Source organism: Balaenoptera musculus, chromosome 12, assembly GCF_009873245.2.
Source record: "Balaenoptera musculus isolate JJ_BM4_2016_0621 chromosome 12, mBalMus1.pri.v3, whole genome shotgun sequence".
NCBI lineage: Eukaryota > Metazoa > Chordata > Mammalia > Artiodactyla > Balaenopteridae > Balaenoptera > Balaenoptera musculus.
Window position 1 is genome coordinate 16,458,160 of NC_045796.1, and position 23,057 is coordinate 16,481,216.

At 35.1% G+C, this 23,057-nt stretch overlaps 2 protein-coding genes across 7 annotated transcripts in view; one reads left to right on the plus strand and one right to left on the minus strand.

Annotated features, from left to right (window-relative positions):
- The window catches only part of LRP11 (LDL receptor related protein 11), a 60,987-nt gene extending 47,726 nt beyond the window's left edge, over positions 1–13,261 (plus strand). Inside the window, exons 7-8 of one of the 4 annotated variants that reach the window (XR_005022204.1) lie at positions 6,027–6,269; positions 12,021–13,261. Coding sequence is in view for 2 of the 4 variants with exons in the window: in XM_036871960.1 (XP_036727855.1) it covers positions 12,021–12,088 (68 nt within the window). In the remaining 2 variants the exon portion in view is untranslated. Of the gene's footprint in view, positions 1–6,026; positions 6,979–12,020 lie in introns of those variants that run through there. The other 3 variants (XM_036871960.1, XM_036871961.1, XM_036871963.1) reach the window with 3 other exon arrangements.
- The window catches only part of PCMT1 (protein-L-isoaspartate (D-aspartate) O-methyltransferase), a 46,891-nt gene continuing 25,003 nt past the window's right edge, over positions 1,170–23,057 (minus strand). The window contains exons 4-8 of one of the 3 annotated variants that reach the window (XM_036871966.1): positions 18,508–18,612; positions 16,551–16,671; positions 14,412–14,497; positions 9,915–10,131; positions 1,170–1,974 (exon numbers count right to left, since the gene is read on the minus strand). In XM_036871966.1, coding sequence (XP_036727861.1) covers positions 9,952–10,131; positions 14,412–14,497; positions 16,551–16,671; positions 18,508–18,612 — 492 coding nt within the window. In that variant the 3' untranslated portion in view covers positions 1,170–1,974; positions 9,915–9,951. Of the gene's footprint in view, positions 1,975–2,523; positions 2,567–9,914; positions 10,132–14,411; positions 14,498–16,550; positions 16,672–18,507; positions 18,613–23,057 lie in introns of those variants that run through there. The other 2 variants (XM_036871965.1, XM_036871964.1) reach the window with 2 other exon arrangements.

The following is a 23,057-nucleotide window of genomic DNA, read 5'->3' on the forward strand; positions in this document are numbered from 1 at the left end:
GTTCCCTGACCAGGGGTCAAACCCGTGCCCCCTGCAGTGGAAGCGTGGAGTCTCAACCACTAGACCGCCAGGGAAGTCCCTAAATATTTTAATTCAAAAAGTTTAAAGTCCAAGAGCAATGCTTGGCATAGCATTTGTCTGTACCAATCAGATGCCACTTAGTTTGTCTTATCAGATTTATAAACCGTCCCCTCAACCAGACTGCAAACTTCTTGAGAGTAAGGGCCTTTTTCTATCCCCAAGACCTAAAAAAGGGACTTACATAGAGTAAAATGTTGATAATGGCTAGGAAGGATACAGACTAGTGAATAAGTTGAAGAATTAATTTAAAGTCCTAAAGAATACTTGATGTTTGAAACTACCGCCCGCAAATGACAGAGTCCTGCATCAAAAGGGTTCATGGCCTGAGTCCAGAAGCAACAATAACAACAGCAAACTGAAGCCAGCAACGAATTCACAAGTTTTGGCCACCAACTAATGCAAGTTTCCTGTACCTAAGACCCTGCCCAAGAAGAGACACTGGTAAAAACATGCATGCATAATTTTTTAAAAGCCGTTTTCAAAGAAGTAATATTTAAGACTTAAGATGTGGGGAGAGGTGCCTCATCCCCTCACTAAGGATCCATTTGCCAGAATCATACACACTTGCACACAGCAGAGGGAAGGGCTTTGCTGGGAGTGCTAGTTCTGCTAGCTCTAGAGCTTATATCTCTTCAAGTTCTAGAACCCTTAGAAAAACTAAGATCCTAACATAAAGGTATAAAATCACAACATTTAAGCAAGATCCCAACGTGTTACTGCCTTCTTAGAAACTCATTTTACAGTCGTTATATTAATCTATTTATAGGTAATGGATGGGTTTTGGTAAATTTATCCTCAACCCTGTTCTTTCTTGACATTAAGTCAGTGCATTCATTCATTCTTTCGTTCATTCAGCACTTATTGTACATCTACAAGAGGCCCTGTGTTAAGCAAAGAACAATAGTAAATGAGGTGTCGCTCTTGTCCTTGAGAAACGCAGTCACATTGCACAAATGTACAGTTAGATTAATGCTCTTAACCTGCTCAGATTTCACAAAATGGAGCATCAGAGAAACCACCTTTTCTCTGTGATCTTGGCATTGTGCACCTGGTGGACACGCGATTCTTCTATGTTCAAACACCGCCAATGCCTTTCACTTTTAACTTTATTTGGCAAAGCAGCACTGCATCAACTGTTCAGTGACTAGGACGCAGCTTACACAGCATGTTAAATCCATGTACATTATGAGCAGCAAATCAGAAACAGGAAAACAATACTGAGCTACAAGTCTCCTAGAATTTTTAAAGAGAGAAAGGAAGAACTATGTCAGTTATGTCCAATCTGAACAGCTGAGTGTTTTAAGGGACATCACCTGTCATCTTCTTAAGTTTTAATATTTACAAATGCTTAGTTTTAAGGTAACAAAGCAGCCGATTGTATCTACAACATGCTATTCTATGACACCACATCAAAAGCTTTAAAAAGGAAGCTCATCTCTATTTTCTTAGTAGCATCTAACATACACCCAAAAACCAAGAATCTTAACTTATGAATGGTGGTGTTACCTGATGCACAAAAGCAATCTGATAAATTAACATCTGAACAGAATTAAGTGTCTAAGAAAAGAAAAACCACTCCTCAAAAATCAATTCACAAACTATGTTTTCCATTTTGCAGAACCCTTTCTTTTAACATTTAAAGTAAAACGTGGGCATGTTAAAGTAATAATACACAAATTTATATTTGCATCTTTCTTCTACCAATTTGGCTTCTGTGCCTCTTTGAAGAATTAGAAACCCCACAAAACCACACATTTTCATGCTGAAAATAGTGTAAGAAAGTCCAAAACAAGCTGTGATGCTGTTGATTTTCAAAAGCTTTGAGGACTGAGATGAGCAATCCACTGTAATATTATATACTGGTCAAGCTGATGTTGCTTTTACAGTTCATCCCTGGGGGGGGAGAAAAGGAGAGAAATATATAAGTAGGGGTTACATATTACAAAACTTGGCTTTCTAACAATTTAGATACAACTAATAAATCAGTAAGAATACACTGATCCCCAAGCATTATTAAAAACAAAAACAAAAACAAAACTGAGCAAATGATCCAAGTCAAAGCAAAAATGGAAATCAGCCATTTCAGACATCCTTCGTGCTACTCCAGAACGAAGAATGAAACTAAAGGACCTGAATTCTTTATTTTTTAATTCAAAAGTAACTTTCTTCCTTCAAGACCAAATATTCAGAGAAATGATAACTTTTAGATCCAGGATCTTGCCAATACTATTTATTGTAAAATAATGACGAGTATTTAGAGTTCAGATAATTCTTTACAGCTACATTCACAAAATTGGACAAAAATTTAGTCTTTTGTTTAGGGTATCTGTTAGCAATTGTCGAGTGGGTCAATCTCAACCCAAACTCTTTGTGAGAAAACGCATCATCTGTAGGTATAATATACCTGTCAGCTGATTTCATAAGGCAGCTTTATCAGCTCCAAAAGAAACCATTCGCTCAGCCAGGTGCAGCACTGTACCAGCAACTGCCAGTGAGAGGAAGGAAGGAATAAACATGCAGTCTAAAATAAATTGTATGGTATATAAATTATACCTCAATAAAGCTGTTAAAAGTGAAAAAATAAAGCTACCAGAAAAGCCTAAAAGCTTCTTATTTGAGGGTAATCTGAGTTAAAAAAAAAAAACATTGTTAAAGATTCAAGTACTTTAGGGGTAAAGAAGTATGATGTTTGCAACTAAATCTCAAATGACTTAGGAAAAAATGTTACATGTATGTATATATATAAAGAGGGAGTGAAAAGGAATGTGGAAAAATGTTAATAATCGATAACTCTGGATGAAGAGATTCAGGAGCTCTTTGTACTATTCTTGCAACTTGTCTATAATAAAATTTTTGAAGTTTTTTAAAAGCTGTTAAAATAAATTTGAAGGGAAGGTAAATAAAGAGCTAAAATTTCCCAGGTAGGTGAATTAAGGGATTATTGGCCAGTACAGTATTTTTTATAAAATATGAATTTATGAATTGTGCAAGAAAATATTTTTAAAATGACTTCTCCCATAAGCTGTGTTTGTCATACAGCACTGGATTATCTGTTAAATGATAAGTTATCAGTTCTTGTTCCTCTTAATATAGTCTTCCAAATAATTTAAGTCCTGTAATTCTCATAAAACAGCTTTTACTTAAATTCATGCAAGCATTAAAGTACTTAATCTTCAAAGAGTTCACTTGCAAAGTGCTCTATTCATAAATTAAATTCACTTGTGCTTTTCAAAATATGGATTAAAGATACTATTGTTGTTTTTTTAATAATTTTACATTTTATTTACCTGTTGCAAGGCATTAAGGATTTTGTCAATAAATATCCTTATTGCCCAGCAATACAGTACATATCCTCTCCATTTAAAAATTTTTTTGAAAAGGGAAAAGGATAAAAACTCTCAACAACCTGGGTATAGAGGGAACGTACCTCAACATAATAAAGGCCACATATGACAAGCTCACAGCTAACATCATATTCAACGGTGAAAAGCTGAGAGCTTTTCCTCTAAAATCAGGAACAAGACAAGGATGCCCACTCTCGCCACTTTTATTCAACATAGTACTGGAAATCCTAGCCAGAGCAATTAGGCAAGAAAAAGAAATAAAAGGCATCAAAATCAGAAAGAAAGAGGTAAAACTGTCTCTCTTTGCAGACGACAACTAACTAAAATTAGCTGTTTCTATATACTAATAATAAACTATCAAAAGAAAAATTAAGAAAACAATCTTATTTACAATTAAATCAAAAAGAATAAAATATCTAGAAATAAATTTAACCAAAGAGGTGAAAGAGTTGTACACTGAAAACTATAGAAAGTTAATGAAAGACACTGAAGATGATACAAATAAGTGTAAATATATTCCGTACTCATGGATTGGAAGAATTAATGTCGTTAAAATATCCATACCACCGAAAGCAATCTACTGATTCAATATAATCCCTATCAAAATTCCAATGACATTTTTCACAGAAATAGAACAATCCTAAAACTTGTATAGAACCACAAGAGACTCCAAATAGCCAAAGCAATCTTTAGAAAGAACAACAAGACTGGAGGCATCACACTTCCTGATTTCCAACTATATTACAAAGCTATGGTAATCAAAACAGTATGGTATTTGGCATAAAAACAGACACAGAGACCAATGGAACAAAGAAATAAACCCATGCATATATGGTCCATTAATTAAGGAGCCAAGAATATACAATGGAGAAACAGTCTCTTCAATAAATGGTGTTGGGAAAACTGGACAGCCACATGAAAAAGAATGAAATTGGACCCCTATCTTACACCACACACAAAAAAATTAACTCAAAATGGATTCAAGACTTGGATGTAAGATCTAAACTTACTGTGGTGATCATTTTGCAATATATACATCTATCAAATCACTATGTTGTACACCTAAAACTAATACAATGCTGTATGTCAATTATATCTCAATATAACTGGAAAAGATCATATTGTTAAAAAATGTTTAATGATGTGGGACAATGTTGATGACATTTTATTAAATAAAAAGAGATTACAAAATAATGCTACCATATGATCTCAGGATTACAAAAGAGATTTATACAGATCTATGGATAAAAGAAGAAAAAATCTACAAAATGTTAATAAGAGGTTATCTCTAGATTCTGGGATTATGGGTGACTTTTATTCTTTGTATTTTTTTCCTATTTTTACAATGCATATACATTACTTTGGTAGTCAGGAACAGTATTGTTGAAAACAAATAGAAGGCTATTTATAGCACCCCCCTCCAAAAAAAAGGAAAAGAAATCAAGTTTACAGACCTGAGTTTGTAACATTTAGGGTGCCAAGGAAAACCAAAAATTTGCTGCCATGGCAAGTATAACCTTGTCACATCCTAAGACTCCAAAATCCATTAACCTTATTAATTTTTCCTAATATTTAAAATTCTACATAACCATATTTTTCTTTATCTGACTTACATGCCTAGATCATTTACAGTAAAAAATAGTACATCCTAAATTTCTAAAAAGGCTCTTTAAAATTGTATATATGTGCTAATATTTCATTAGATTAATAACTGTATATATTTGTTACTTTATTGTATAATAAGTAATTATACATAATTTAATTATTAGGTTAATAACTCTAAGTTACTAACATTTAGTATTATATATTCTTTATCAAGAACAACTGAAAATATGTACTACCAGGAAGTAACAATCAAAATCCATGAACATTTTCTAATTAATGGGCTTCCTGAGGTAATAAAAGCTTTGTACAATTAACTTTGTACAAAGCATTATGAGAGACATAAAAAGAATTCCAAAAGCAACAGAATATATTCCTGCCTTTAAGGATGCAAAATATATCATAATGCTATAACATATGTAAAGAAATTAAAAAGGGACAGTATAGAACAATATGGAACACAGGATCAGCTGGATATCCTAGGACCTAAACTGTCAATCCTAGAAATGCCAGTCAATTCATAACATTTTTTTCATGTGTACATGGCACTTTAAGAAGACATCGATAGACAAAGTACTTATGGAATGAGAACCCTGAAACATTCCTCAGTTTCCCAAACCAGAGATGGACTTATTCCTCTGACTCTTGTGGCTATTAAAAACAAAAATAAAATAAAACTTACCAGAAGATTAACAAAATGTTGATTTCTAGATATATAAAATAAATATACTTGTATAAAATAAAATACAAATTTAAAACTCATTAAGTTTACAAAGCAACTAATACAACTATTACATATCCATAGTCTTGAACATAATACCACAGATTCTAAGTCTATAGCCTATCTCTCTGACATTCTCTCCCCTTTTATTAATCCACCAAAATCACAAGGAACATTTTTCCAAGTATAAAGGGACAAAAGTCTACATTCAAGTTTTGGGCTTTATTTGGCACTAGAATTCAGCATGCCCACTAAGTTCTCTTTTTTTTTCCATCTAGTTTCTATCACACCTTCCAAGAAAAGATTGGATCTCACTCTCACAGAGCACTCCAACTAGCTCTGGATGCCTCAGTTAGAGAAGGATGGAAAGCTGGTGAGAAACAAGAGAATGTTCGTAAGAAAGCACTAGGATGAGTTCTTGAATTAATCCTGAAGAAAATCTGAAAGAACAGAAATCATCTAGCCTGGCAAGAAACTGACTAGGGAGCTTTTTACATAATTCTCATGTGAGCTGAGAAAATGTAAGCAACGCTTTTTAACCACATTCTATCCTTACCACCACTGCCTTAATTCAGGCCACCATCACTGTACCCCTGACTTGCTACGGGTACCTCCTATTTCTGACCCTAGTTTTGTCCCTTTCCAATCTACTCTCTACCCCACTGCCAGAATTATCTTTCTGAAATGGAATTCTGATTGCTTCACTGCCTGGCTTAAACAGTCACTCCCTACCACCCTCAAGGCAGAGTCAACACACCACACTCTAATTGCCTATTTGTCTTGTCTTTGGATTTTTTTTGGATCCTCTACTTGACTGTTAGTTCCATGAGAATGGTCAGTTTCAAATTCACAGCTGTATATTCCTGGCCTTAAAGCAGTGCCTACATAGTGGGCACGCACACACTTGTTGAATTAATGATGTATTAAGAAGGTCCTCACACTGAAAAATATTTAACAAATTTAACAACAAAACAAATTGCCAAAGAAAAGTATTAGATATTGCTTTTCCAAAGGCAATTTAAAATAAAGGCTTTTTTCTTTTTTTTCCTGTCTAGAACAGTTTAAGCATAGATTAGCCTGACGGGGATAGAAATAGGGCACACAAAAACTAGATGTCCTCTCAAATCTATTCCACACCTAAATTTAAAAAGAAGCAGAGGGGGACTTCCCTGGTGGTGCAGTGGTTAAGAATCTGCCTGCCAATGCAGGGGACACAGGTTTGATCCCTGGTCCGGGAAGATCCCACATGCCGCAGAACAACTAAGCCCGTGCGCCACAACTACTGAGCCTGCGCTCTAGAGCCCACGAGCCACAACTACTGAGCCCACGTGCCCCAACTACTGAAGCCCTCGTGCCTAGAGCCAGTGCACTGCAACAAGAGAAGCCACCACAATGAGAAGCTCACGCACCGCAATGAAGAGTAGCCCCCGCTCACCGCAACTGGAGAAAGCCTGCACGCAGCAACGAAGACCCAATGCAGCCAAACATAAATTAATTAATTAGTTAATTTTAAAAAAATAAAAAGAAGCAGAGGTATTTGCTGCATGGGAGGAAAGGGGAAGGAAAGAGGTGGTGAGAGCTGACTTCAGACTACATCTGGCACAGGGCCTCTTCCTGACTTCCAGTTAAGTCTGCCCCATACGATGCCCTGGCAGAGAGAAGAGGGCGGGAGGAGAGAAAATTGAGGTGATTCATAGATGTGGGAGTAGCTGCTTCCCTCTATTGCTACAGCTCCTGTCAGTGACCACACCCCACCCCCGCTTCTGCTGTCCCTGCTCTCAGTGGGTTCCAGTAAAATTGTTTCCTTACCTTTAGGTCTAGAGTGGTAATAGCTTCCTACTATCACCCTGGGAACCCCTGGTCCCTGGGTATGTCACATTCTTTACTGGTTCCCATAACCTTTCCCATATTTCTTTGAATAGTCCCTTCATTAAAATCACTTCAAAATCCTAGCTGAGCACACTTTCTGTTTCCTGCCTGTGACCTTGACTGATAGTTTATGAACACAAACAGAAATAGCAGATTAATGGTCTCTTAAGATTTTAAGTTAACCGTTGATGTTTTACCCTTTCAAACATCCTATTTTCTAGTAATTTCTTTCAGTACAAATTTATTTTTTAATGTGGCAGTTGTTTTTTTCCAATTTCGTTTCCAGATTTTGTTTTACCTTTATATTCTTTAAACTTCATGATTTACAACTAAGTAACTGATTATCTCTGTAATTAGAACTACATCTTTGGATATAGGAAAACGTGTTTGAACAAACAGAAAATTTGCAATAGAAAAAATTAGAAAGTCCTCCTAGTACAACTAGAGAAAACTTTCCAATGATGCATACATGTAAAATTGCTCAATGTTTTAAAAAGTTGAAGGCCAAAAAGAAAACCAAGTGTATATATGTATTTAAATATTTGGTAAATGATTGAACAATTGTCCATAGATTTAAAAATTATTCTAAATTTAATACAAATAGTTTAGTCTTATCAAGGGTAAAATACAGGTGTGTGGAAGCCTGAAGCTTATATAATTGGGTAAGGGGGGAACCTCTTTATGAAGGAAAAAAAAAGGTAGACTAAAAATAATACTATGCATATAAAATTTGGTATAAGGCCATGAAGGACCCAAAGCAAGTGAGGGCCCTGAAGCTTAAGTTTCATTAGCTTCAAGCTAAATCCGCCTCTGGTTATAAAAACAAAAATCCTTTTTGTAATTCCTTCATCATTAAATTATGGTACTAATAATGTGTATAAAAGGAGAAATTTTAAACTTATTAATGAAAATCTGAACTCTTACTTGATACCAAATTTCAGTAATTTCAGTGATATGTTTGCCCCTTTTATACAGCAGCAATCATACAATTATGTAGTTATATAACCACACTAGAAGCAAAATGAACTTCGTAACTATATCTGATTCTAATTGACAAGACTGATAGCTTTTTAAAACTTTTTTTTTTTAAAGAAGTGGCAGTGCTCCAGTTAGAATTCAAAGAAAATAGCTATAAATACATTAGGTGAAGAATTAAAATGCAATTCCTAGTAAGGTATCCCAGAAATGGCCAGTCAAAATTAGTCAAAAGTAAAACTCAGTTTTGAACAAACTGAGTTAGATTCATTACCATTTTTGCCATTACCATTCATTCAAAAGGTGCCTTTCCTCTTTCCAGAAAACAAAACTGAGAGGTCTATTAAACCTATAATCACCAGTTTACTTATTAAGAAATCATCTTAAAATAAGTACATCTGTCAAATAAAAGTAGATTCTAAAACAAGGAAGCAGTAAGGCCTTTCTTATTTTGGCATTTAATTTCAAGTAGTCTTGGCTAATGTCACTCTTACTTACTGATCTCACTCCCTCCCACTGGAGAGAGTGGGAAGGGAAAGAAGGAAGAGAGGAAAAAGAGAAATCTTGGCTTCAAACGAAAAACCCAGATTATGTTGAGACATAGAGACAAAAGTGGGCGTTAAAATGAGCCATGCTGTACTGAAGATTATGCTGCATGCTGCTGGCCCTTTGGGAAGGTGTGTGAGACCTGGGCACTCACATACAGAATCCCCTCCCCTCTCCGGGAACTTAGAGTAGATTAAAAATTGGCCAGCCTGTTCTATAAAATGGTGAGTTTCTTCCTTATAGTGGTTCTGAAACAACAGTGGAATGTAAAACAGGCACAGGTTGTCAGACGTCTATGAACCTGATTGAAAGAGAGAAATCAAGCTGAGAGGGAGAATGTCCTCTCTGGGATTCTGACACCTTTGAAAACTGGGACAAGAGTATCTTTTCCCTTCTTTCTCTTTACAACAATGGTATAATAGAGATGAACTGGGGCAGGAAATGATGACCCCTTCTCTTCAGATGACAGCCTTTGTTTCCATGACCGTACAGCAGCTATAAAAATGAGTTGCAAATATAGAAACAGGGTGGCTGATACTAAAATAATTTTAGAAAGTGTGGCTGAAAGCCTCTTTAAAAAGAAAAACACCTTTGTGCCAACCAAGTCTCACCCCCCTTTTCCAAAGATGAGTTAAATCAAAAGAAGGACAGACCATGCAAAATTTTTCTACGTTTTTAATGTAGTGAATTTCTGATGTTAAAATGGAGCAGCAGAAAGGTGACAACCAAAAAAGCGGCTCTTGTAGTCTAATCTCTTAAAATCCACACCCTTTCACCTTGCATGTGTGGAAGAAGAAAGAGCAGAAGATAAAATCACTTCCACCTGGACCACTGCTTTTCTTTATCTGTTAAAGGCACGTATATCACTCCCATCAGAGGTTTCATTTTGACACTGCCATCTTGTAGCTTGTCATACTGCTCCAACATCTGGTTTCCACCTGCAGGACCAACTGGCAATATCAATCTTCCACCAGGCTTTAACTGGTCTATTAGCTAAAAGAAAAAGAAAAGCACATACACACCAAGCTATAGATTTTATGTTAATAGTCATTTTATATCACTATACACAACTTTCAGTGTCCATGGGCAGAAAGCAGGAATGTACTTTATTTAGTACATACAGACTTCCATTGTTAAACCTGTTACTCAATTACCCACTCACTCATTTACCTACTGACCTTCCCTACTACAGTACAAATGCTCTGACGACAGGGACTGTGTCTTATTCATCTTTGTGCCCTTAGCATCTAACACAGTACCTGGTACAACTGCAGTGCTCAAAATGTTTGAGTTGAACCACATAATGTAGGACTATCCTCTTGGGAAGGTCAAAGGCAAAACAGGAAATTTCAATTCCTGTATGCCTATTTTGAATCTTTATAGTTTGGAGGGGAGGAGGGGAAGTGTAGAAAATCAGCAAGGAATCCCTATCCTATCTAAGAATTTACGGCATCACTGAACCAAAAATAAGGGAACCTTGGTTTTATGACTGAACTTAGGATTACTGGCACCATGACATGACGAAGGAAGGTAGGGCTGGAGTCTCTGCAGCATTAGAACGAGGACGCCCTGTCAATGAAGAACCAAAACTACTCAGTGAAAGCCCCTCTAGTCAGAAAATTTTTAAGTCGCATGTCACAATTTGAACGTAGCCTGACAGGTGACCACTGATCAAAAACAGTAAGGAAGAAACCTTACTTTGGATAGTATTATCCCAGGGAAGGGTGTCTTTAATTAAAATTTTTGTTGTCAGCAAGTCTACCTTATTTTTTCCCTTTTAATTTTTCTAAATGTCAAGGTTTTTAATGAAAAAATAGCAGACTTCTTCCCCCTACTCCAATCTTGCTCCCTAAATCCACTCATTTTAAATCCTTTTAGCTGTCTTCTTTTGTAGTGCTTACTTCTAAAGCATGTCTTTTATTTTTTTTAACTGAAATATAATTGGCATATAAATATTGTATTAATTTTAGGTGTACAACATAAAGATCTGATATATGTATATAATGTGAAATGATCACCACAATAAGTTTAATTAACATCCATTATCACACATAGTTACAATTTTTTTTCTTGGTATTTTTTCCAAAAAAAATTTTTTTTTTCTTGATGAGAACTTTTAAGGTTTACTCTCTTAGCAACTTTCAATTATATGGTATAGTATTAGTAACTTTGGTCACCATGCTGTATAATATTTCCTTTTTTATTTCAAATCATATGCTAGATGAGGACTAAGCTCTCATACATAAACAGCTGTCCCTCAGTATCCAAGGGGGATTGGTTCCAGGACCTTACTTCTGATACCAAAATCCGCAGACACTCAAGTTCCTTATATAAAATGGTATAATATTTGCATATAAGCTATACATCCCATATACTTTAAATCATCTCTAGATTACTTATTATACCTAATACAATGCTAATACCATGTAAATACCAGGTGTGACAAATTCAAGTTTTGCTTTTTGGAACTTTCTGAAATTTTTTTTCTGAGTATTTCGATCCATGATTGGTTGAATCCTTGAATGTGGAACCCTCAGATACAGAGGGCCAACTGTATTCTGCTCCTTTCCCCCAATCCAACCAATATCATAATTTTTTATTAAAACCATTTTCAGTTATGACTGTGTAAATGTAATTTGCAGCTGAGCCAAGAGGTACCCAATGATTGTTTCCTTTCTTATATAATAGCTGTTTTCCCTGCAGTTAAAAACTGAAGGTTTTTCTTTTTTCATTCACTTAATTTTCTTTGCAACTGTTTCTAAATCTTGGTACCCTCCCAGCTTCTTAATGAAATTTTCACACAGTCAAATCTATCTAATTAGTGCCTGCCTTCCTTTTTTTTTTTTTTTTTTTTTTAACTGCTCTTTTTTCTTTTTTGGTAGGCTCCCTTCTAGTACCTTCCTCCTCTGCTCTAAATCTGGACGGGTTATTCTCCAGGCCTGCTGCATAGCGTTCATACTGGGACTTCCTTTGCAATAACCCTGGAATCCTGGGAACTCTTACCACCTCTCTCTTGAACAAGATGTCCTACTTTCCTAGATACCATGGCCGCTGCTCTTCGGTTTTTCCTATGTCTCTCTACTCCCTCATTTTTTAATGATATAATTAAAGCAATTCCTCCAGAAGTATTCTGTGAAACAGTATGTGGAATATTTTTAAAGACAGAGATTGAGATGGGCAAATCTAAAATTATCTTTATTCTATGTATTTAGTGATATGTGTGGGTATAGAATTCAAGATTGGAAATCATTTTCAATTCAGAATTGTGATGGTTTGCCTCTGACTTGTTCATTCTAATGTTGCTTTTCTATAGTCTGATGCCTTTCTGATTACTGACCCTTAAACGGATTATCTATTTTGTTTTTCTGGAAACTTTTGGAATATTCTCTTTATCTGTAACATTCTGAAATTTCATGGTGATATTGTGGCTTTTTTTTTTTTTTTTAATTCATGGTACTAGGCACTCAATAGATCTTTTCAAACTATAGAATCATGTCTTTCAGTTCTCAGAAATTTTCTTAGGGCTTAGGGCTAACTGTTCCTCATAAAGAATTTCAAGTAGCAGCCCCTCTTTTCAGGCCAAAGCATCATCTCTGGTTTCCAAGGTCCTGATGCCTCCAATTTCTAAGCTTTTTCTGAGTTCTGCAGAGCAAACTGCTTCTGCATTGATACCCCTCTCTGCAGTCTCTTTGGTTCAACTTCCTTCACCCTTCCAGGTCAGTTATTACTCTAACTGCTTTCTGTCTTCACACACTGTAGAGTTCAGGATTGAAGGTATAATCTCCTAGATAACTGAATATGGAGTTCGTGTTTCCGTTTCTTGTTTTTCTAGTTGTTTTGGGGTGATATCCAAAGGAGGCATAAACATCTTTATTCTCTTAAAACTGGAAAGCCCCTTCAGCATGCCTATCTTCAAATTTAATCAGATGTAAAGAGCCTCCCCACCCAACAATACTTCCAAGTGCTACTACAAATGTTCAAATTCATTCTGAGCTAAAGCCAGAAATACCCTTCGAGATCATCTTACGGTCTTAGTGGGGAAGATGAGCCCTGTACCCAAGACCTTTCATTTAAACACAGTTCTGTTTCAGATTTCAGTTGTTCCTACTAGGCTGCCAATATTAAAAAAAAAAAAAAAAAAAGTTTAAAAAGTTAAAAAATCTACTGATCATGTGTTCATATATGAAAATTCATTACGTTATTCACTTATGACTTGTACACCTTTCTACATCATGTTAATACTTCAATTAAAATATGTTAAAACCACTGGTTTGGTCTTTTTTTCAAACAGATAACAGGGTCAGAGAAAACAGTTGATTTTCCTAAGGTCATTCAGCCAATGAATAACAAGTCAGTGACCAGAACAAATCCCCTAACTTTCAGCTTCTCATAACTGTGTAAACACACAAAAAAAACCACTTGCAGGTTGGGGAGTAGATGAGACTGGGCAGAAGAGACAGTGTCACTTTTAGCCCCTTGCCATCTAGTCAAGAACTATGAAAAAATCACATGTAATAGAAACCTAAGCCAAGGAATATTTGGGCTGACATAAGTTTATCAGAGTCTTACTAAAACGAAAACTCAATTTTGTACTTAAATATTTCCTTGACTACGTAATATATACTACTGGAATATCCTTCCCTCTCACTGCAACTATGCAAACCCTACTAGTCTTTAAGATTCAGTCCAAATTCCATTCCTATAAGAAGTCTCCTTGACTATTCTATGCAACATACTCTCCCCCCCTTGAACTCCTACAGTACATGTTTTCTTTTCCCTTCAATGTCTATCATACGCTGATACATGTATGACACAGCTTTTCTAGAACATAAGGTTTGTGAGGATAAATGTATGACAAATACTTGCTGGTCTTACTCATGCACCTAACATAGTCTTGCACATTCTGGTATTTAACAATACACCAAGTGATTATCAGATCATGAACTCCAGAGGGACTGTCCCAATTCTATTGGTGTACTAGTTCTTAGCCGAATCAAATAGTGCTTTAAATAAGACAGCCATGAGCTGGGGCTTAGCAATTTTCATGTCATTTATACAACTGTCTGCATATGAAAAAAAACTGCCTACTAACTGCAACTAAAATGCACAGCGTTTCAATTTTAAAAAAGTTGAGCATAACTGTCAACCAAAAAGAAAAAAAAAGCACAACGTAACATAGATGATATTTCGAACATCAACAGAAGTCATTTCCTATAAATTTTTAAGAGCTTTAGTTGAATAAAGCATACAAACACAGAAAAAACCCAACTCACTGCTTGAGGCACAACTGGGGCTGCAGCTCCTACATGAATACCATCATAAGGGGCTTCTTCGGCATATCCCATTCTTCCATCCCCCACTGAAAGAAAAAAAAATGCTTTAAAAATCTGTTCAGACAGAACTACCCAGTGTGAAGAATTATAGGAGATTTAAAGCAGGGAAAGGATAGATTTTTAGATAAATGATGCTGGGACAACTGGATATTCAAAGAAAAAATAGATACTTGGACCCCTACCTCACACATACACAAAAATGAACGTCACAAAGATCAAAGGTCTAAATGTGAAAAGTTAAAATGATAGTGCTTCTGAGAACTAATATAAGGACATATCTTCATGATTTCAGAGTACCTTAAACAGGATACAAAAAGCACCAGAAAAAAATTGGTAAGTCTGACTACATTAAAATTAAGAATTTCTATTTATCAAAAAAGTACAGTATGAGAGTGAAAAGGCAGTTCACAGAGTGGGAGAAGAGATTGATAATATGTATAAATAGACACAGGGCTAGTCTATAGAAGTCCTACAAATCAAAGAAAAATATACGTAACTCAATATCTGAATAGGCATTTCACAAAAGAGGAAATCCAAATGGCCAAACATATGAAATAGTGTTAACCTCACTGATTAATAGGAAAATACAAAATTAAAATCACAGAGATACTGCCATACATTAAGTGGGCAAAAAGAAAAATCTAATAATACCAAGTACTGGTAGAGATGTGAAGCAATAGGAACCCTGATACATTACTGTTGGGAATGTAAGTTGGTTCAGTCACTTCAAAAAACAGTTTTTGCAGTATCTTTGGTCACTCTATGAACTGTAACAACACACCTACAGAAATGAGTGCTTGTAATGATGAGTGTATGTGAGCATCTGGACTTACGTACATTGTGAATATATCTCCAAATCAGAAACAACCCAAAATATCCATCTACAGTAGCATTAATAAACAAATTCTGGTAATGTTCCTACAATAGAATGCTATACAGCAATAAAAATGAACTATATGCAAAAAGAAGGATGAATCTTACAGACATAATAATGAATAAAAGAAGTCATTCATCATAGAATATATACTGTATGGTTCCATTTAGCTGAAGTTCAAGATTAAATTAAACATCACTTATGGAAATGCAATTCGGTAGTAAATGCATAAAAGTAATAATACTAGTTACCACTAGGGAAAAGGGAGGTAGTCATGATGAGGAAAAAGCAAGCAGAGAACTTTCCAGGTACTAATAATGTTCCATTTCTTTTTTTTTTTTTTTTAATTTATTTATTTATTTATAGCTGTGTTGGGTCTTCGTTTCTGTGCGAGGGCTTTCTCTAGTTGCAGCGAGCAGGGGCCACTCTTCATTGCAGTGCGCGGGCCTCTCACTGTCGTGGCCTCTCTTGTTGTGGAGCACACGCTCCAGATGCGCAGTCTCAGTAGTTGTGGCTCATGGGCCCAGTTGCTCCACCACATGTGGGATCTTCCCAGACCAGGGCTCGAACCCGTGTCCCCTGCATTGGCAGGCGGGTTCTTAACCACTGCGCCACCAGGGAAGCCCAATGTTCCATTTCTTGATCAGTGTGGTGATTAAACAGGTGTTTGTTAAGCTTCACATTTATGTTTTATGCATATTTTGATGTCTGTTATTTTTCACAATATAAAATGTGCTCACATGGAAATGTGTCCATGCATACTGCTGAATGGAAAAAAGCAACCTAAAGGACAATATGTAGAGTATGAGTCAATTTAAAAACCATGTGTGTGTGCAGTTTATTCATATGTACATTTATATGTCTAAAAAACTTCAGGAGGAAAAAGAGGGGCTTTTTTATCTTACACATCTCTGCACTGTTTAAATTTTTTATATTTGACACTTGTTACTTTGATACTACTTCTTAAAAAGCAATGAAGAAAGAACTCAACATGGCATTTTCTGAAATAGTTAAGTCATGTCACCCATGGTCAAGGTAGAACCAGTGTAACATTTTAGAGTAATTGCTTTTTCTTGCTTAGTACTTAAAAGTGAATGTTAAAAAAAATGCAATAATTAGCTCTGAGTATTATTTAGCTTGCATGGGATTTTTCTGAAAATAAAAATTCTCCAGAGAGGAAATTTTAAAAGTTTTCTGATACTTACCAACCAGTTGCACTCTCCCTGAAGACAAAAGCATTGGATCATCCTTTCTGACATTATTTACTGAGTCGTCTACTAGCTCTTTAATGTGGTCAATTCCTATGACTTTTCCACTAGGTCCAACCTGGAAGTGAAAGAATAATTCAACAGTTCACTGGTCTAAGTTTATTTTTCTAAAGCGTCATTAAAGTATTTCTTTATCCAAAGTCATATTCTGCAATGAGAAATCAGGACAAATAAACAGCTTAAGCCTCCAACTAGATTGTTAAACACTCAGTTTATTATAAATTATTTGGCAAATACAACTTTCTCAACTATAACCCTCAAATGAATAATGATATTTCAGTAATTAAGAAGCTAGAATAAATTACAAAAACTTGTAATACTAAGAAAAATGATAGCTTTCTTCAATTTCTAATTTTTAAATCCAGGATCTTGAAGTGGGACTTAGCTACCAATATTAAATGGTACTTATTAGTGCAACCATTTTTTATTTAAATTCCATTTAAAAGTGTGATTTTAAATATTAAAATGTTACATAAAAAAATTTTTTTATAGGGATTTCTATACCTGATTCTACTGCCACATGTGGGAAATATAAAAATACATAAGGCCCCAAGTATAAATATTAATTGTAAAACAAATTTAACACAATAAAGACTCTGAAGTCAGACCACCTGTGTTCACATCTAGGTTTCACCACTTACTTACAACTATATAACCTTGACAAGTTATTCCATCAATCAGGTTCCTCAACTGTAAAATGAGGAGGAAGGGGGTACATACCTCATAAATCATGTGAGGAGTAAATAAGAGAATACAGGAAAAGCATTGAGAACACAGACTAACACATGGTAAATGTGTGAAAAACACTGATTAGTATCATTTTCAAAAAGATAACTCAGAAATCTAATGATATTTTAAAAAATGATTATGCCTCTGAAACCATAAACATGTCAAGTATAGAGAACAAGTCATTAATTAAATACCATTTCTAGTATATGGTTACATCCCATTAGTGAGTGTTTAACTTGTACAAAACAAGTCAAACAACTGAAAAGAAATATCTGAATCCTTATTGTGTGCCTGGCACTGTTCTGGATGCTTAGGATACATCAATGAAAAAAAATCAGACAAAATTCCCACCTCTCTGGAGCTTACATTCCAGTAGTCTGCCAATTATATATTCATAGCAAATTAAATGGATTCTAGTCCTAAAGGATCCATAAATCCTAACTTAACTAAACCACACCCTTCCAAGCTGGCCTACAGGTACAAGACTTTTCATAATCAACCTGATGTGATTATCTGAACACAGATAAACCTTGACTTCAAGGTGCCTGAGTGGGTCTCCAGACTTACACTCTGGGTAGTCATTTACCAGATAAGCCTCTGATGATAAAATCTGAAGTATAACAAACAACGCATTTTTATAAGAGCATTTTTCTTAATGTAAAAAAAGCTCTCCTTCAATCCCAAATAAACCTGTAGGAGTGTTTGGAAATCAGGCTGTATTTTGTTCTGCCAGAAGAGTACTTGGAAGACTGAAGTTTGGGAGCTACTGGTTGCCACTTTGTGATCACAGAGAAGAGCATATCTGAAAATGAAGCCAACATGTGGAGGAAAGCAAAGTCAAACCAAGAACCAGAGAGAAACCCATTGTCCATAACAACATTTGATCTTCTTCTGAATCCAGCCATACAAGAAGTCAGATATACCTCTAGACTTTTCCATTATATAAACCAAATAAATTCCCTTCAAGTTCTGCCACTTTGACTGAATGTTCTGTCACTTCAACAACAACAAAAAGAAATCCTAAGTGATACATATTCTAACTGCTATCTTAATAGAATTTAAAAAGGAACATAGAAAACCTTCGAAAACTGCTAGTGAAAACAATACACAGCCAAATCATATAATATGCTTCTGTTGGGGCCAGAACGGTAAATAAAGCTCTTACCATACGTGCAAAACATGCAGTAAGGATTCCACTTCCAGATCCTACATCAAGAGCTTTAGCTCCTTCATGCAATTGATCAAATAGAAGTTCTAGTGCATATGCATGCTGCCAAAAGAAAACAAAGCAAGTATTCATTTTTTTTTCAAGACTCTATAAAGTATATATACCATGGCATACAAATAAAGTTGCTAACTTGTCACCAATTTTTCTACTATTGTCATCTACCAAAACAATGAAAACATAACATATTATATACTTATATCTACACAGGAATTACATATAAGAAAATTCTTGTTTGATTAAAATTCTTGTGTTTTAGATAAAGTGTTCAGTAATTTTAGATCTCCAGTGTGCGAATTTTTTAAATTTAATTAATTCAAAGTCAAAAGCTACAAAAAGATTTACAGTGAAAAGTCTGCATCTCACCCCTATCTCCAAACAGTCTCACTCCCTAAAGGCAACCAATGTTACCAGTTTCTAATGATTTCTTCCAAACATATTCACTTCATGCATATATAAGCAAATACATATGCATTTATAAATTTATTATACCTTGAAGGAGCTTCCTTATCACTATTTAAAGTGTGTTCACTCTTTTTTAAGGCTGAAGAGTATATTTTTGTATGAATGTACTGTAGTAATAAATATACCTGATGAGAGATATTTAAGTTAGCTTCAATCTTCTATAACAAAAGAGATAAAATAATCTTAAAAGGTGTACCTGTAAGATAATGTAATAACCTTTTTAATAATCTTATGAAGTATATCTATAGGACAAATTCCTACAAGTGGAATTAAGGGGGCCAAACGATATATATTTTTATATTTACAGTATATATAAACGACAAATCAAATAAAATCATGTTGGTTATACTTTGGACCAAACCAAGAAATAAAGCCTTCTCTACTCCATCCTCTTTATAAACTTACATTTTAGTGCTTTTCCAAAATATGAGGTTAGAATTAATAAATGTTATCTCAAAAGCTGTCCTTAAATGCCTGGTATATTCATTATTAAAAATCATCAGATCCAGTAGCAATAACCACATTCACTATCAGATCTTGGTTGATAAAAATACATATCCATGAATCCATAGTGACAGTAAGTAAATACATCCTTCCATACATACATAAATGGAGAATAAGGAGAAACTGTTCTCAACTGTTTTTGTTTTTTTTTTTTTTTAAGTTAGGGGTTTTTTTTGGTTTTTTTGGTTTTTTAATTAATTAATTAATTCATTTATTTTTGGCTGTGTTGGGTCTTCGTTTCTGTGCGATGGCTTTCTCCAGTTGCGGCAAGCGGGGGCCACTCCTCATCGCGGTGCGCGGGCCTCTCACTATCGCGGCCTCTCTTGTTGCAGAGCACAGGCTCCAGACGTGCAGGCTCAGTAATTGTGGCTCACGGGCCCAGTTGCTCCGCGGCATGTGGGATCTTCCCAGACCAGGGCTCGAACCCGTGTCCCCTGCATTGGCAGGCAGACTCTCAACCACTGCGCCCCCAGGGAAGCCCTCAACTGTTATTAAATATAGATGAAATGATGAACTTAGAAAACTGCCATTTGGCAACTATTTCAGTAATAACTGATTGAGGCAAAAAATCACAAATGGATGCTAAAACTAGTGTATTATCATTTGAAGAGTAACAAGATACTTACATACTCTCAAAGTGTTTGCCCCAGACACTTATTAATTACAAAAGGGAAAAGTAGTAACTTTACAATGGAGTTCAGAAGTTTCTTGGTGGAGAAACCTGATTGACACGACCTCAGTCAGATGATTAAAGTTAATATCACCAATAATGGGACACTCTGACATCACATGACATCTGCTAAAATACATCACTTCTGGGATATTCCAGGCAAAAATGCATAACTCATATCTAATCAAGAGAAACATTAGACAAACCTAAATTGAGAGGCATTCTATAAAATAACTGGCCTATAACATTCATAAACATTTTCAAGACCATAAAAGAAAAGACTGAGGGATTGTTCCAGATTAAAAAGACAAGGCGGTTGAATGAAACTCCTGATCTGCAACTTTCTTTTCCTATAAAAGACATTATTAGAACAACTGATGAAATCTAAGGTCTGTAAATTGGCTAAGTGTTTAATCAATGTTAATTTCCTGATTTGGACAACTGCACTGTGGTTATTTAAGTGAATGTCCTATTTTTAATGGTAAAGAGCATTCTGCCTGCAAATTACTCCTAAAGAGTTCATGAAAAAGGAAATATATATATATGTATATATATATATATGTATATATATATATACGGGGGAAGGGAGAGAGGGAGGAGAGAGAAAGAATAAATGAAAAAGCAAATGAAGTAAAATGATAACATTTGGGGAATATGGGTAAAAAGTATACGGGAATCATTTGTACTATCCTTAGAACATTTCTGTAAGTCTGAAATTATGCCAAAATTAAAAAAAATTTTTTTTTTAATCATCAGAAACACCTAACATTCAAAATGGAGGATAGAATGGAAACTCCCTATTCTGGAAAACTAACTTAGGTGATAAAAGCTAGAATACTGGTTACCTTGAGGATAGAGGTTGACTAAGAAAAGAGGCCTTTCTGACTGAGGGAGCCTTTTGGGGTGCAGGAAATGTTCTGTATCTTGATCTGGGTAGTGGTTACATATACATACACACGTAAACATTCATCAAGCTGTACACTTAAGATGCGTGCACTTTATTGTGTGTATATTATAATTTAATAAAAATTTTTTGAAAATACTATTTATTCCAATCACTAAAAGTGGAGAATCAGACATTTATGTACCTCCTGATGTGATGAATAGAAGAATCATTAAGGAGTTTTCTTGAAAAGAAAAAAAAAGGAACAAGTTAAACACCGCTAGGAAACATTTAACCAAGTTCAGAATATGGGAAATTCTATAGGATAAATGAACAAATTTTGTCAATTAATAAATGGCATTTTAAAAAGGGGGACTGTTAAAATTAAAAGAGACTACAAAAGACTAAAAAAGACTAAAAAGGTGCAATGTAACGCTCTTGTTTGGATCCTGATTTAAACAAATCAACTGTAAAAGAATTTTCTGAAACACCTGGCAAAGTTTGAACACGGACTAAATATAAGATAATACTAAGGAACATTGCTAGTCATGATATGGTATTGTAGTTGTGCTTTTAAGTCTTTCAGATTTATACTATTTAGGGGTAAAATAATATTAGGTTTGGGATTGCTTTAAAATATTTCAGCAAAAGAGAAACAATTATATAAGACAAGATTAGCAAATTGTTGGTAATTACTGAAGTTGGGTGATGGCTACTTGAGCGTTCATTATATTATTCTATTTGCATGTGTGGTGTTGAAAATTTTCCATATTAAAAAGTTAAAAAGAAAAGACGTTAAGGTTATCTTTTCCCACAATTAACGTAAAAAGGGGAGAAGGCCATTAATAGATGTAGCCTCATATAATCCGAGGATTTTCAGACCATGTTCCAGAAAGTCATTAAGGTTCCACAGAACCCCTTTAGGAGTAACACACAAATGTAGACCAGTGGTTGGTGTGTTTGGGAAAAGGGTAACAGAAAATAACTAAAATTTTCAATTTTTCATATAGATTCTTTTGCAAAGAGCTTCTTGCCTAATGAGTGGAAACCACTAGTACTATGAAAAAGAATCCTGGATTAAGTGTTCAAAGTACTGGATTCTATTGGTTCTGCATTTATTACCCCTTGACTTTGGAAATTATTTTTAGCTCATTGTTCCTCAGTTTCCACATCATTAAAATGGAGAGAAAAAAGTTGTTCCTATTCTGCCTTCTCCATAGCAGTACCATTGTGAACAAAAGTGATGAAGTATGAAAGCACTTTATAAATTCTAAAGGATTTATGAATAAAAGGTATAATATTCACATTAATGAAAATTCAACCATTACAGCTCAATGACCTGATGCTGCTATTCTTTAAGATATTTCAAAGTCATTTGTGAAGGTAAAATTAACAGTTAATTGATCTTTTACTTCCATTTACTGTATTTCTGGAAAAACTCTCTCTTAGGAAATCTTGCATATAACTGTCAAATAATCAGTGGCTTCCCTCTTTTGCTTGGTTAGAGAACAAAATGACTTGGTTAATCAAAAAATTCTGGTTACTACCTTCCTTTCCCTTTTCTCCTGGTATCCTGTCCCTTCCATTCCCTTTCTGAACAAGTCGATCCTAAAGCCATTAAGTTGGGCTGAGTAAGGTAGTTGCCCATACCCAGGTGGCAGAGAGAGTAGCTGCAGTGTCCAGTTAGAAGTGTCAGAGCCCAAGCAGGATGAGGAGGGCATCTGTGTTCACACAGGGAAGCAGATCCAAACAGGAGTCAGAATCCAAGCTAGACGAGGAGGATTTCTGCACAACACAGTGGACCAGTGCCAGGTGTCAGACATAGATGATGGAGGATGGGGTGGTATGAGAAGGGTAGGGGGAGAAAGTGACAGCAGCGGGAAATTGGCTATATACAGTCGGATTGATCAAATAAATAAATATATCAAGGAAAAAGGAACCATGTTTTTCACTGTTAGAAGTTAAATA